Source organism: Pelophylax lessonae (assembly GCF_965119305.1).
Source record: "Pelophylax lessonae genome assembly, chromosome: 10".
NCBI classification, from domain to species: Eukaryota; Metazoa; Chordata; class Amphibia; order Anura; family Ranidae; genus Pelophylax; species Pelophylax lessonae.
The window spans coordinates 203229460-203245530 of NC_138777.1; the positions used below are offsets into that span (position 1 = coordinate 203229460).

Here is a 16071-nt window from a genome sequence, read left to right on the forward strand (position 1 = left end):
ACTCCTAGATCTCCATCTCCCAGATGAAAGTAAATCACATTCGAGGGCAATGGCCACCCCCAATGATCTACAGATTAATGATGGTGCAGTGGCCCTATGAGTACATGTCCTGGATAGGGGTGAATTGTTTTTCAGTATGAAGACGATTCATTGTACAGCACTTCACGGTACATACGGCTTGTGATACACCGCACTCTCCGCTTACTGTTCAGTTCTTACTGGATGTAGAGCTTGCTTTGTGCCCACAGTATTGATTTGAAAATGAAAGCATTGGAGATGGGCGCTGGCTATGTATTGAAGGAGGGTACGAGCAGCGAGAGGGAATGACGGAGGATTGGATAATCTGCAGTACATGAGCAGTGATAAGGAATGTGACATTCAAGTTGTTTCTTGTAGATTTCAGCCCATCAGGTCCACAAAGATGGCCTTTGTGGTAGTTTGTCCAAAAATGAATGCTCCAAGTGTTACCATGGCAACACCATAAGAGATCATGGCCCACCAGCTAAAATAGAAAGGGACACAGTTAGCTGACCCAGCCCTTGTCTACAAGCCCACCCACATATAGTGCTGTGACCCACTATGCACCAATAACCCACTACTGAATGCAGACAACACCCCAATGCAAATTACCCACCTTCTCCATACTTCCCCCCCCCTTTCCCCCGTCAAAGAGTCTGTGCCCCAAACACACAATACCCTCTGTGCCCCACACACTGTCCCTGGTACCCAGCCTATTACCTCCCCCTCTCCCCAACACACTCACTATCCCTTATCAAACACTAGGTACACACACACACACACCTGCAGCGCCCAGCCTGCACTCCATATACCCGGTCACCCAGCCTGTGCCCAAAACACTGTCCTTGGCACCCATCGTGTGCCCTGCACATACAACTTTCCGTCATCCAGCCTGTGCCCCAAACCCTGTCCCTTTTACACACACACACACACACACACACACACACACACACAGCCATTTTCCCTTGCACCTACCCTATAAAGCACACTGCCCCAGACACACAAACTGTGCCACTCACACACCCTCCCACTGCCTCACCATCCATCCCACACTTTGTACTGTTAATTGGATGTGTATCCTTACCTTTTGCTCTTTTGCTCCTGAATCTCAGAAAGTTTCAGATTGATGAGACACAGACCTGCTCAAAAGACAAAAGATTTTCATTAGAATTAGGAAATCTGCCTGATTCAACCCAATTCACAATGGAGGCATAAAACAGGACATTGGAGGGCAGTTGTAGATGATTTTTTACAGAGCTCCCACTATACACACTAAAAAAAAAAAAAAAAAGGAGCCACTCAAAGAAGTAAATCATCAACTTCTGTGCATTTCTGTACCAGAGGTAGAATCTCCTTTTGGTGGTCAGGGGCTCCCCTCTTTTAGTCTGACGGGCAAAAGCTTCACAAATGGGAAGGAGTCTCAAGTGTGTTACCAAGCAACCCCTGACACCCAGAAATAGATGCTACTGCTGGTACACCGCTGTATAGACATCCCTGCATTAGTCTTCTCAGCAGCTCCTTCTTTAATGTAGAGCAGGGATATGCAAACTGTGGCCCTCCAGCTGTTGCAAAACTACAAGTCCCGTCATGCCTCTGCCTTTGGGTGTCATGCTTGTGGCTGTCAGAGTCTTGCCTCATGGGACTTGTAGTTCTGCAACATCTGGAGGGCCACAGTTTGCATATCCCAGATGAAGAGACTGTGGTTGGAAAGTTTTCCGCACACATATCCCTGCAGCTGACCATAGACGGATAAAGAACATCGACCGGATTTATACATGCAGTACTCCTCCAATATTCTTGTAAGGGCAATACTGAGTTTATCCATTACAAGTCAACCCGATTTAATACTCAAGGTGGTTGCTCCTCTTTCTCTTTATTATGCAGCATCTGGTACAGCTTTGTGGGAGGAAGAAATGGAGACATTTTTGATAAAATAGTAACAAGTACACACTGGCAATTATTACATTTCTATTTTTAGTATGCTAACAGATGTCATGTATGCACACGTTAAATTACAAATCTACCACAGATTGTGAGCAAATAGATTCCACCTATGATGGAGTCATAGCAGACACAACATAAATGATGTTGCTATGCGTTACCCCCCTCTTCACAACCTCCAGCAACAGTCTCACAATCTACATCTAACCTGGAAATATAAAAATGAAGCAGGCTGCCAGTCCTCCGACCAGGGAGATGACTCTTCCTATATCCGGGATGAAGAGCGCCAGCAGCAATGTCAGCACAAACCAGATTAGTGTCTGCAGGATCCGTCGGCGCCGCTCTCGCCGTGGCTCCTCCCCTGCTTCCTGAGCAGTAAATCTCAGCCAGAGGCCCTCCAACACCGCCCTGCGAACAGAAAATGACAATATCAAACAGGTCACATAATAGCACACACCCCTTCTCCCATCCAGCCATACAAGACCTTTTTATGGTATAAAGGTTTGTATTTGTCTACAGAAGGTCTAGTCTCCATCCCAACATCCTACTTCCAGGATCCTGCTCTTATGACTGGTCTGAATCCTTGCCTGGGAAATCGCAGCCAGCGTGTACCCAGTTTCCAGTGACATCCTCCATCTGAGCACAGCATGGCCAACTGTTTTTTTAGTTTCCTGGTTCAGCAATGCAGCTTTACCTCTCCCCTCACTGAACGTAAATTGGCATCCTCACCTCTGTTCAGTGAGGTGATCCAGGAGTAGCGGAATGATGTACAGAATAACAGAAATTGTTGTTAAGCTGGCCATAGACGGTTCGAATCTTGGCCGGTTCAGTAGGAATTGGCTGAGATTCAAACCATGTATGGGCAGGCTGAATGTACTAAAGTAAATCGATTGATCAACTTGGGTACAAACAGCCTGTCAGATTTGAAATGCAATTATTGCTAGTGGCTTTAAAGCTGCTGGAAATAATCACTGTGTTGAACCATTGTGTTCTCCCGGCAGGGAAAGCCGTCCCTGCCGGGAGAACACAATGGCTCAGCATTCATCGACCCTGACTGTGTTGCCGTTCCGTCTAAGGCCAGCCTTAGTGGCATGCACCACATTAATAAAGCAGACGGGGGGGGGGGGGTTTGGGGGGCTGGAAAAGCGTTATGGAGCAAACAGCGTATCTTTTAACTGTTAATAAAGGGGCTGCTCTGTTTTCTGCTTGAGTTTAAAAGACTGGTCCAGCCTTTATGCCTGTGACACTCTAATTCCCCCCTATTGTGTGTGTAATCTATTGACTTAGCAATACATTTATCACCCCTGTGTACCCAGCTGTTTTACTGGAGCTTTCCTTTATTTACAAGGCAATCAGTCTATCCCTACATGGAGCTGTCAGTACAGCGTTTTCCTGCTGTGTAAACGATCTCTGGGGACAAGCAGCTACAACTATATGGCACCAAAAACAGTAAATGTGAAAGGGGAAGCTGCACATGAACAGTATGATCAAGTGAAGATGACTTGGCAAAAAGCAGCAGATGGAACTGACCGGCCACAGTAGTGAAGAATTGGGTAGGAGGTGAGCACGCAAACGATAATGAACGCACGGGCCACAGCCACTGGAACATCATTAGATGGGAAGGAGATGAGGACATCCTGGTCAACACCAGAGCCGAACAGCAGGTACCCGCACACCCCTAAAGACGTGACAACGAAGGGACAAGACATGGTTACATCACACTGATATCATACGGGAAAGGAGCTCATAATACACAAAAGGACCACAGAAGATCTTCACTATGGTCAGACACAGCTAATATTTCACATCGATATTAAACCAATTAAAACGTATACCTGAAATTCACACTGCAAATGGAACTGTAGTAACCTTTTAGGAAGATATTTTGGTAGAATTTGTCAGGTATACCAAACTGTATACCTCCTCCTTGTCACCTGAGTTTGACCCCTCCTCTTTGACTCAGTTATTGGATACCCTGGCATCATTAGGTTGGCTTTCAGACTCAGAAAGGAAATTTCTAGTTTCAGATATTACCCTAGAGGAAGTCACCCTTGCCATCCAATCCTTTTCGGCGGGCAAATTGGCTTGCCAATTGAATTTTAAAAAGCTCATGTTGAACTGCTAGCCCCCCAGGCTGGTGACCTTATACAAAACCTGCCTGCTTTTGGGCTCCCTGCCCCTTCTATAAAAGAGGCCCATCATACTCCTACCTGAACCCACTAAGGGCCATTGCACAACTCAAATTTTGATACTAAGATCCTTACAAAACTACTAGCCACCAGGCTAAATAAAGTCATCAGATCCCTGGTGGACTCTGACCAAACAGGTTTCATGCCTGGCAGATCAACGAATATTATCCATCGGTTTTTTTTTTTTCCAATATACACGCCCCTCACCTAAACCAAGGCTCTAGAATGATTGCCACTTTAGATATGGAAAAAGCTTTCGATACAGTGGAGTGAGCATATTTGTAGGAGGTGATGAGGAGGATGGGATTTCCATTACGCTTCATAGCATGGATTCAAATGCTGTACACTGGTCCCCTAGCTGGCATTAGGTTGAATGGCCTTGAATCTGCTCTTTTCCAGCTGCAAAGGGGCAGCAGGCAGGGTTGCCCTCTCTGCTCTGGCCATGGAACCCATAGCTGAAGCCCTCAGTCTCCCCAGAGATCAATGGCCTTGGGGATGAGGAGGTTGGAGGAGAGAGTGGCGCTTTATGCCAATGATTTAATACTGTTCCTCAATGATGCCGGTGCCTCTCTGCAGGGAGCTCTTCAGGTCACGAACACCTACTCTACCTTCACAGGCTTACGACTAAACTGGCATAAATCACTCTTATTTCCAGTGGATGAGGGGGGGAAATTTCCTCTTGTACTGCCTGCCCGCTCGCTCCAGTGGGTTGATAAATTTACCTATCTGGGGGTAGTGATCTCTAGCCAGAGCAAGAACTTTATGAAAGATAACGTCAACCCAGTATTAGCTGAAGAAAAATCTAAACTAAAAGCAGGGAGTAACCTTCCTCTTTCGTTAATTCGGAGTATTAGTCCTGGTTCACACTGGTGCTATGCGGGAAACCCTGCGATTCAGTGCCGGTTCTCGCATCGCACCTGAATAGCACACTGGTTTACACTGAGATTTGAAAACCGTAGGGGGTGTTGATGTAAAGGTAATGACACCCCCAGTTTGCTGATCACAGTCCGAACTGTGAAATAGTGGAGGAATTGGATCGCATAGGTGTGAACACTCATGCAATCAGTTTCCAGTGCAGACCAAAAAAAGGGTCCTGCACCATTTTGGTGCAAATAGGATTTCAGCCACACAGTTTGTATGGCTAAAATCACATCACACAAACATCGCATGTGATCTGCACAGCAAGGCGATGCAAATCACATGTAATGTCTGGCATAGCACAAGTGTGAATCCAGCCCAAATCTCCAAAAATGTAATTACTCCCCAAATTTACATACCTTTTTACGAATTCCCAACAATGGCTCCGCGTAATTTCTTTGACGCACTTAAACATCTTTTGTCATTTATATGGGGATCCCAACCGCCAATGTACAAATATACTACTCTTACCAGGCTGGTTGACAGAGGGGGCCTGGCCACCCCAGACTGTTTTAAGTACTTTCTAGCAACACAACTTGTTACGGCCCACTGGAGATTACAGCCTGCTCTTACCAACTCCTCTGTTGTGTTGGGGGCTGCAATTGGTAAATCCCTGGGGGCTCTACAATCCCTGGTGTTTAGAGGACCCAAGTCCCCTCATCCTCTTCCTTCTTCCATGCATACCACCATCCGGGCTTGGGAAGTGGGTACAGCTTTGAAGTACCCCCCCCCCCCCCCCAATACCCCTCTCTGGCTCAATCCCACTCTTCCACACTTTAACATCACCCCTACCCACAAACATAGACAAAATACAAAATTTAAACATTGGAGCATATTGTAAGCAACTCTGATCTGTCCCCTTTCCATATTCTCAGATCTAACTTAACTTACCCGCTCATTATCACTTTAGGTACTTCCAGGTTTCACATGCCTTCAGATGTCAATTTCTGGGTCAACCGATCTCGCTCTCATACTCTGAGCTTGAGGCAATTCTCCGAGGACCGGATTTAGAAAAACCCACCTCTCAACTATATGGTTATTTGTCTATGGTCGCCAGTACCGAGTTATCCTCTCTTCGCTAGATATGGCCTGTGGATATCCCTGGACTGAATGGAGATTTGGGACTTTCCCTTTTCTCTTCTAGTTTCAGCCAGAGAAAAGTTTATCCAATTTAAAATCCTACACAGAGAATACTATACCCAGCACAGGCTTCATAAGATGGCCACCTCGCAATCTCCAATATACTGGAACTGCCTGCACCAAACAGGCGATTTCGTTCACATCTTCTGGACTTGTCCATCCATAGTACAACATTGGCATGATATTTTGGAAGTGATTAGTCACATGATGCAGATAACTGAACCATATAAACTGCGATATTGTCTGCTTGGGATAGTGGAACAGCTGGCCGTTACGGTGGCCAAGAGAACCCTTGTCAGTCTCTTGCTATTTTATGGCCATAAAGCAATTACTATGTGCTGACCTGAAAGCAAACCTCCCCTCCCACAGTGTCCTTCTGGATGCGGTTCATCAATACTAGTCTAGCTCTTTACAGAGCCACATGGGTGCCCCCGCAAATTCCAAACAAAATGGTCTTGTTGGCTGAAAGATACCTCCACGGCCGCAATGGCGACTGATGATTTGAGTTTAAGCCCTGACACTGCGCTTTATCTAGGGTAGCAATGCCTTGCTATTTTTAGGATTACTCTTTTGTATGCTGTTTGCACCTTAATATACCTGAATAGGCCCTATCCTTCTCTGAGGGGTTTTTTTTTTTTTTTTTTTTTTTTAGTATGTTCTTTTTGTTCTACAATGGGCTTTTTAATGGCCCTGTCCCTGCTTGGGTGTATTGCAAGTTTTCTGTATGTTTGTCAAAAACTAAATAAAAAAAAAAAAAAAAATTAAAACATTATTTGCTGAACAGACAAGAAGAATGGATAATGCAATTGTCTGCAGAGTTCCTGTTATGTAGAATCTTTAGGACCCTACAAGAACTCTGCCCAGCCCACAAAAGGCTCCTCCCTCACACAATAGGAATCTAAAATGTGATTAGCTGCAGGGTTCCTGTTATGTAGAGCCTATAAGACCCTAGGAAGACTCTTCTGGCCGACAATAGCCTCCTACCCCACATAAAAAAAAACCTCTAATGTAATTGGCTATAGAGTTCTAGGTATGTGGAGTCTAAAAGACCCAAGGAGATTTCTACCCAGCCAACATCATATATACAGCATGAAGAATGTCCAAGCTTACCTGTCCCTGTATAGACACACAAGGCAATAAACATGGCGACAGTCACTATGATCCCCCAGCGTCGCATATCCTGCTGCTGCATGCTGCCATACACGGGGACGCTACTGACATGGCACTGCAGACACAGAAGGAGGAAAGTGAGGATGGGTACACACAGTAAATTACTATACAGACACCAAAATAATATCTGCACACCTGATATCCAAAGCAGATGGTGGGGACAGCATTGAAGACTGCAATCCAGGATGAGGCCCTGGAGAGACAAGATGAATGTCAGTGACAAGAGACATGCAGACAGCGGGAAGACCAGACAGGATAAGAAACAGAGGCAGTGGAAGGGGAAGATAAGACACAGGGGAAGAGAAGCCAAAGCAGGAGGAGAACAATACATAGGGGAGGAAACACGGAGGCAGCGGCAGGAAAAGACACAGGGGAAGGGACATTAGGGCAGGGGGGAGGACAAGGCACAGGGGCAAAAAAGTGAGGCTGAGGAAGGAAAAAAACAATGGGAAGAGACACCGAGGCAGTGGGAGGACAAGATGCAGGGGAAAAGAAGCGATGGCAGGTCGAAGAGGAGATGTGGGAGCAGTACCTGGATGGTATATATGCCGGGATCTGCTCATGTGGCTGGACGCAGCGGAAGATGACAATAAATGTCACATAACATGTCCCGAGAACACTGAGCGAGCTGCAAGAGACAGGAGATTGTCAAAGATGTAACAGGAACTCAACACAAGAGATAGAGGACACAGAAAAACCCCACAGGGGCAGCTGATCACTGCGTGCCACATTCATCAACTGCTTTACCATGTCCTCAATCAAACTTGCTGTGCCTATGAGGGGTACCCACCATTCCTGTGCCGAGATCCTGGGTCTGTACACCTGCTGTGCCCACTATGACATTATAATAAAACTCCCTTGATATAGACCTTGTTAGCTCACCTTGCATATTTTTGTACACTGATCTCGCGTGGCAGAGACAGCGGAAGAATGAATAAAATTCCTGTGATGGCGATTGTGAACTTCCTGTCGGCGTACCAGGGAACACTTCTCCCCACCAGGGAGGGCATCATGGCTCCGAGAACTGCACACAAACAGCAGAGATACAGCATAGTCAGTCGAGCACAAAACACGGATCTCATTCTGGGTTGACGTCCATGTACAGGATGGCTGTCAGTCCCAGTAAGAAGGAAGCCCTGATGGGGCCACTAGTGGTCACTGACTGGCAGCAGCTCCATTAGGAGTAACTGACATCGTAACCCTGGAAAGGACTATGCCCATCTGCGTACAAAACACAAACACTGCTACAACCAAGGGCGTCAATCCAGTACCTCGTTGGCAGAAGGGACTCACGTTTGTCGAGTTGGTCACCGATAATGATGAAGAAGGCGATGCACGTTCCGAAGGTGTAAACGGCGATGAGGATCTCACACAGCACACCAGTAATCCGGCCGCAGATCCCACGTACAACTTCCTGGTACGTCCGCTCGCTGCAGGCGTCTGCGCAGTGTGCCAAGATCACCAGACCGCTGATTATGAAGAACAGCAACACCTTCAGGGGGCATAGACACAACACATGCTGTCATGGGGTACAAATAATGATGTGATACAGAAAAAGGGAAGGGAGATATTGTGGTGGAGCACACTTACCAGCTGCAGCACGATCCCGGCCGTAACTCCTCCCGCTGCGCTGAAGGCGGCCGGGAAATTCAGCAGACCGGCTCCAAGGGCGGCGTTCACCACAATGAAGACGGCTCCGATGGCGGACGTCCCTCCGGCCAGGCGTCGGGTCTCCGGGACGATGGGGCTCTGCAGGAGGCGAGCCCGCTCCCCGGCGTCCCACGAGTAGTCGTCATTGATGGCCACATTCCTCTGGGACATTGTACTCGGGAAGAGGGAGACACCATCCGTGTGTTTGCTGTACGGAGAGAGAAGAGAGTGTGTGAGAGAGTCACATGATCGGAAAACAAAATAACTCCTTCCAGACTGAAAGCTGCTGAGCCGGCACTACAGGAGTCGCCTCTTCCCCTTCTAGAGAAACTCTGACACACATTTCTCCAACATCAGAAAAACTGAACCAGTGGACACATAACCACAACTGGGAGAGGGGGAGATACCCCACTATGACAGGATATAACCCCCCAGTCCAACATTATGAGGGGAGGAGTAGTGATATAAGGGGGAGGAGGTGTACTAAAGGAATATTATAAGGGGAAGAGGACAAAGGGGTATTATAGGGGAGGAAGGCAGATATAATGAAATGCCAGGGGGGAAGGGGTATTATACAGAGAAAATGGGTATTTTGAGGTGGAGGAATGGTAATATAAGAGGGGGAGGGGTATTATAGAGAAAGGAATGCAGAGTACGGAGAGAGGAGGGGTACTATAGGGAGGAGAAGAGGTATCTTAATGATAGAATGGGTGCTAAGAGTAGAGCAGGGGTATTATAGGAGGAGGGGTATAATAAAGGAGGAGAGGTATGAAGAGAGGAGGGGTACAATGAGGAGTATTATGAGGGGAAAAAGAGATATTAGGAAGAGTATTATGAGAGGTACAATGAGGGGAGGAGGGGTATGGGGAGGAGTATTATGAGGGAAGGAGAGATATTAGGAAGAGCATTAGGAGGGGTACAATGAGGGGTATTAGGAAGAGTATTAGGAGGGGTATTACGAGGGGAGGAGGGGTATTAGGAGGAGTATTATGAGGGGAGGAGGGGCACAATGAGAGGAGTATTATGGGGGAGGAGGCGGTATTAGGAGTATTATGAGAGGGGAAGGGGTATAATGGGGGGGGGGGGGGGTGGGTACAAGGGAAGATTATTGTGAAGGGAGGAGGGGGTACAATGGGAAGAGGAGGGGTATTAGAAGTACGATGAGAGGAGAAGGGAGTACAAGGTGGGGGTATTATGCGTGGAGGAGGGGGTACAATGGGAGGAGTATGGGTATTAGGAGTACTTTGAAAGGAGAAGAGAGGGGATTATGAGGGGAGGAGGGGTACAATGGTAGGAGGGTATTAGGAGGGGAGGAGGGGGTACAATGGGAGGAGGGGTATTAGGAGGGGAGGAAGGGTACAATGGGAGGAGGGGTACAATGGGAGGAGGGGTATTAGGAGGGGTACAATGGGAGGAGGGGAGGAAGGGGTACAATGGGAGGAGGGGTATTAGGAGGGGAGGAGGGGGTACAATGGGAGGAGGGGAGGTATTAGGAGGCATATTAAATAAGAAAGGGTACTATTGAGGGGAGGAGGGGTACTGAAAAGGAAGAGTAATATTGGGGGTATTATAGGAGGAGGGGTACTATGGAGAGACTGAGGTAAAAAAAAAATAAGTAAGATTATTATGGAGGGGTAGACAGGAGGAGGAGGGGTAATAATCTGGGTCGGGGTTACCTTCGGCTCCCCTCACCTGCAGAGCCGCTCCTTGACGGCACGTGACCACCCCCCTTCTATCACATGATGACCACCGAACCGAAAGGCTTGCCGGGAGATGTAGTTAGGAGGTGAACTTCCGGTCCGCCTGTGCGGTGGGAGGGTTCTCAGAGGACATAATAATTGAAACCTCTCATAGAGACCTCAGCGTGCGCGCCCCCGACAATTACAGCGCTCGCTCCACTATTCGGAGAGGTCACATGAGATAGAGCAGTCTCCGCCCTCCCAGGATTGTGCAGCAGCGACTTCCTCCTCGGTGATGAGTCCTTATCACCATAGATACTAAAGTCCGCCCCCCCCCTACACCTGGTATCACCGCTCCTCCCCCCTGAATTCTCTGTGTCCTTTCTTCTCCCCCAAATTAATACTCAGTGTCCTTGCTCCTCCCTCACTATATACCTGATATCACCGCTCCTCCCCCACTGAACACCTGGTATCACCAACCCCCCCCACTAGACACCTGATATTACCGCTCCCCACCCCCACTATATACTCTAAGTCCTTGCCCCCTCCCCCCCAATTGAATACCTGGTATCAACGCTCCTCCCCCACTGAATACCCTTTGTCCTTGCTCCTCCCCTACTAAACACCTGGTGTCACTGCTCCTCCCCACTTAATTCTGTCCTTGCTCCTCCCCCACTGAACACCTGGTGTCACCACTCCTCCCCCACTAAATACCCTGTGTCCTTGACCCCTCCCCCACTGAATAACTGGTATCACCGCTCCACCCCCACTGAATACTCTATCCTTGCTCCTCCCCCGCTGAATACCTGGTATCACCGCTCCTCCCCCGCTGAATACTCTGTGGCCTTGCTCCTCCTCCACTGAACACCTGGTATCACCACTCCTCCCCCGCTGAATACTCTGTATCCTTGCTCCTCCCACACTGAATACTCTGTATCACCGCTCCTCCCCCACTAAACACCTGGTATCACCACTCCTCCCCCGCTGAATACTCTGTATCCTTGCTCCTCCCCCGCTGAATACCTGGTATCACCGCTCCACCCCCACTAAACACCTGGTATCACCACTCCTCCCCCACTGAATACTCTGTATCCTTGCTCCTCCCACACTGAATACTCTGTATCATTGCTCCTCCCCCACTGAACACCTGGTATCACCACTCCTCCCCTGCTGAATACTCTGTGACCTTGCTCCTCCTCCACTGAACACCTGGTATCACCACTCCTCCCCCGCTGAATACTCTGTATCCTTGCTCCTCCCCCGCTGAATAACTGGTATCACCGCTCCACCCCCACTGAATACTCTATCCTTGCTCCTCCCCCGCTGAATACCTGGTATCACCGCTCCTCCCCCGCTGAATACTCTGTGGCCTTGCTCCTCCTCCACTGAACACCTGGTATCACCACTCCTCCCCCGCTGAATACTCTGTATCCTTGCTCCTCCCACACTGAATACTCTGTATCATTGCTCCTCCCCCACTGAACACCTGGTATCACCACTCCTCCCCTGCTGAATACTCTGTGACCTTGCTCCTCCTCCACTGAACACCTGGTATCACCACTCCTCCCCCGCTGAATACTCTGTATCCTTGCTCCTCCCCCGCTGAATAACTGGTATCACCGCTCCACCCCCACTGAATACTCTATCCTTGCTCCTCCCCCGCTGAATACCTGGTATCACCGCTCCTCCCCCGCTGAATACTCTGTGGCCTTGCTCCTCCTCCACTGAACACCTGGTATCACCACTCCTCCCCCGCTGAATACTCTGTATCCTTGCTCCTCCCACACTGAATACTCTGTATCATTGCTCCTCCCCCACTGAACACCTGGTATCACCGCTCCTCCCCCACTAAACACCTGGTATCACCACTCCTCCCCCGCTGAATACTCTGTATCCTTGCTCCTCCCCCACTGAACACCTGGTATCACCGCTCCACCCCCACTAAACACCTGGTATCACCACTCCTCCCCCACTGAATACTCTGTATCCTTGCTCCTCCCACACTGAATACTCTGTATCATTGCTCCTCCCCCACTGAACACTTGGTATCACCACTCCTCCCCTGCTGAATACTCTGTGACCTTGCTCCTCCTCCACTGAACACCTGGTATCACTGCTCCTCCCCCACTTAATTATATCTTTGCCCCTCCCCCACTGAATACTCTGTCCTTGCTCCTCCCCTACTAAACACCTGGTATCACCACTCCTCCCCCACTGAACACCTGGTATCACCGCTCCTCCCCCACTGAATACTCTGTATCCTTGCTCCTCCCCCGCTGAATATTCTGTATCCTTGCTCCTCCCCCGCTGAATACCTGGTATCACCGCTCCACCCCCACTGAATACTCTGTATCCTTACTCCTCCCCCACTGAGCACCTGGTATCACCACTCCTCCCCCACTAAACACCTGGTATCACCACTCCTCCCCCTCTGAACACAGGTGTCACAGCTTCTTCTACTGAATACCCAATGCCTCTGCCCAGGAGTTATACAAGTGTGGCTCAAGTCACATCCCCCCCCCATCTGGGAGTGCTAGGTGTAGTACAATGGCAGACACAGAAGGAGGAGGGGGGGGGGTTGTATAAGGTGGCTTTACACTGAAGACTGTAGCCAGGGGGGGGGGGGGTGTCAAGGCCTTTTTAACCCCTTCATGACAGAAGGTAAAACAAACCTGAACCCAATATCACAGCCCTCACATGTTATAAATCACTTTGACCACTTTCTGTATCTGCATGAAGTACACCGTGTTCTGTTCAGGACACATCCAACCTTCGTAGGGTAGTCATTGATAATGGGGACCGCATGGCCCAAAATATTCACCTTGAGACCTGAAATTATTTTTTCTCTATTGTCCATTGACAGACACAGCTCCATATCTTCTTAGACCAGTGGGTTATGCTCCTCCAATCAGGAGTACCATTGACAGACGCAGCTCCATATCTTCTTAGACCAGTGGGTTATGCTCCTCCAATCAGGAGTACCATTGACAGACGCAGCTCCATATCTTCTTAGACCAGTGGGTTATGCTCCTCCAATCAGGAGTACCATTGACAGACACAGCTCCATATCTTCTTAGACCAGTGGGTTATGCTCCTCCAATCAGGAGTACCATTGACAGACGCAGCTCCATATCTTCTTAGACCAGTGGGTTATGCTCCTCCAATCAGGAGTACCATTGACAGATGCAGCTCCATATCTTCTTGACCAGTGGGTTATGCTCCTCCCATCAGGAATAGGACACTAGGCAGGAAAAAGCTTCACCACACCTATGGGGCCGTCTCTGCAGGCATAACCCCACACACTCTGCTACAGCTTCCAGTTTGTTTCTGCCTAGTTTAGGAATAGAACCTAGTTCCCTCCTGGCACTTCAGTCTTAGCTATATAAAAGGGAAAATTTTGTTATTTGTAATTTTAATTTACTAGTTAGAGTTCCTAGAGAACTACAAGCAACAGCCGGCTGTGGATTTGGACTGGATAATCTAGATCCTTAGTCTCCCAGCCTGGCCAGCGAGCAGGTTATAGTCCAGCACTAGGCCTCACCCCAACAGAGCCCCGATGGATGGGGACAAGCCTGCATCCTGAGTCACAATGTACCCCTGGCTGACAGCACCCCCACCCCGGGTGGGAGGTGGTCTGTTCAGAGTAGCACCCAACTGGTTCCGTGGTATGGTGAGTAATGCTGTTCCCTGAATCCTCTGGTGGATGTGGTCAGACCCTCGAGAGATCCCTCAGTTCCCCTGGCCCCTTGGGCAGACCAGCATCCCCCCAGTTTTTCCCCTCCATTCCCCTAGTAGGTTCCTACGTTGAGGGGCGGTAATATAGCCACTGCTGTGTTTCTGCAGGTTGGTTGGGGGGGGGGGGAAGATTGTTGACTGTCCTGGTGGGTGGGGTCTTTTGTTAACCTCTTACCGCATATCGATATATACACGTCGGCAGACTTTGCGGGCGGTATACCGGGGTGATGCCTCTAGCTAGCTAGCGGCATCATCCCAGTACCGTGGTTAACAGCCAACGGTCAGCTTTCGGTCGGTAACGACCGATGCAGCTCGGGAGCCGCTCGATCGTTACCCAGGTGAGCGGGAGGGGACATCTCCCCCGCCGCCTTCCGTGACTTTGCTCGGGGCTCCCGTACCACCGGGAGCCCCGAGCACCCAGCACGTCCGCCAGCTGGATATGGTCCCGATCAATGCCGGAAACGGCTTTGATCAGGTCTCGGATGACGCAACATGGAGGCGGCGTACATGACGTCACTTCCGGGTTACTGTGCTGCAAAAAGCGGCAAATTTAAAAACCGGGCTGTATGCAAAAACGCCGTTTTGCATACATGGAAGTGTAGTGGAGGGGGGGTCTAGGGTCTTTTAGACCCTCAATCCCTCCATAAAGAGTACCTGTCACTACATATTGGTGTCACAAGGGATGTTTACATTGCTTGTGACAGCAATAAAAGTGATCAGATTTTTTTTTTTTTTTTTTTTTAAAAACCTGTATTAAAGTTAAAAAAAAAAAATAGGAAAAAAAAAAAATAGGAAAAAAAAAAAAATTTAGCCACCCCCGTCACCGTTCGCTCACAAAAGAAAACGTATACGGAAGTCGAGCCGCAAATGAAATCGCTGTTCAACCCACACATGTGAGGTATCGCCGCGATCGCCAGAGCGTGGGCAATAATTAAAAAAAAAAAAAAAAAAGAGCTACACTCTAACTCTAAACTGGTAAAATTTAAAGCGTCGCCTATAGAGATCTCTATTGATCGTAGTTTGTCACCATCCCACGGGGGGGCACAATTTTAAACCGTAACAATGTTGGGTATCTATTTACTCGGCGTGACATCATCTTTCACAATATACAAAAAAAAAATGGGCTAACTTTACTGTTTAGTATTTTTTAAATGCAGTGAAATGTGATTTTTCAAAAATTTTCCCAAAAAAAAAAAATAGCGTTTTAAAAGACTGCTGCGCAAATACCATGTGACAAAAAAATATTTCAATGATCGACATTTTATTCTCCAGAGTCTTTGCTAAAAAAATATTATATATATATATATATATAAGGGATGCACCGAAATGAAATTCTTGGCCGAAGAATAATGAAATGCTTGGCCGAATACCGAACGCGGTGTTTCGCATTTTTTCCATTTATTTTACCAATTTTTTGTCCTCTCGTCTCTCTCTTGTCCTCTGTCTCTCACTCTCTCTCTCTCGTCCTCCCATGTCTCTATCCTCTCATGTCTCTCCTTACCTCCCATCTGCAGAGTCGATGTTTGCTGTATGGCTCCTGTGCCCTGTCACAGGCGGAGGCGGAGTACATTTGGTATCACTCCGCCTGTGACAGAAGCCGGCGCTAAGCGGCTATACAGGAAGCATCCGCT

The 16071-nt window shown here is 48.4% G+C and overlaps 1 protein-coding gene across 1 annotated transcript; it reads right to left on the reverse strand.

Moving 5' to 3' along the window:
- Window positions 1-203: 203 nt before the first annotated feature.
- On the reverse strand, window positions 204-9264 carry SLC38A7 (solute carrier family 38 member 7). Its single transcript, XM_082270577.1, has 10 exons — window positions 8967-9264; window positions 8670-8868; window positions 8259-8400; window positions 7909-8004; window positions 7512-7569; window positions 7317-7431; window positions 3490-3637; window positions 2168-2367; window positions 1103-1157; window positions 204-502 (listed from the first exon to the last, which is right to left on the reverse strand). Exons 1-10 carry the CDS (start codon window positions 9195-9197, stop codon window positions 400-402), a joined length of 1347 nt encoding a protein of 448 aa, XP_082126703.1. The 5' UTR covers window positions 9198-9264; the 3' UTR covers window positions 204-399.
- Between the last annotated feature and the right edge of the window lie 6807 nt (window positions 9265-16071).

Coding starts and splice junctions, on each gene's coding strand:
- SLC38A7 (XM_082270577.1), bottom strand. CDS start 9,197: ATGTCCCAGAGGAATGTGGCCATCAATGACGACTACTCGTGGGACGCC. Junction 8,401..8,669: donor CGGTGACCAACTCGACAAAC/GTGAGTCCCTTC, acceptor GTTTGTGTGCAG/TTCTCGGAGCCATGATGCCC. Junction 503..1,102: donor CAGGAGCAAAAGAGCAAAAG/GTAAGGATACAC, acceptor TTTCTATTTTAG/CTGGTGGGCCATGATCTCTT.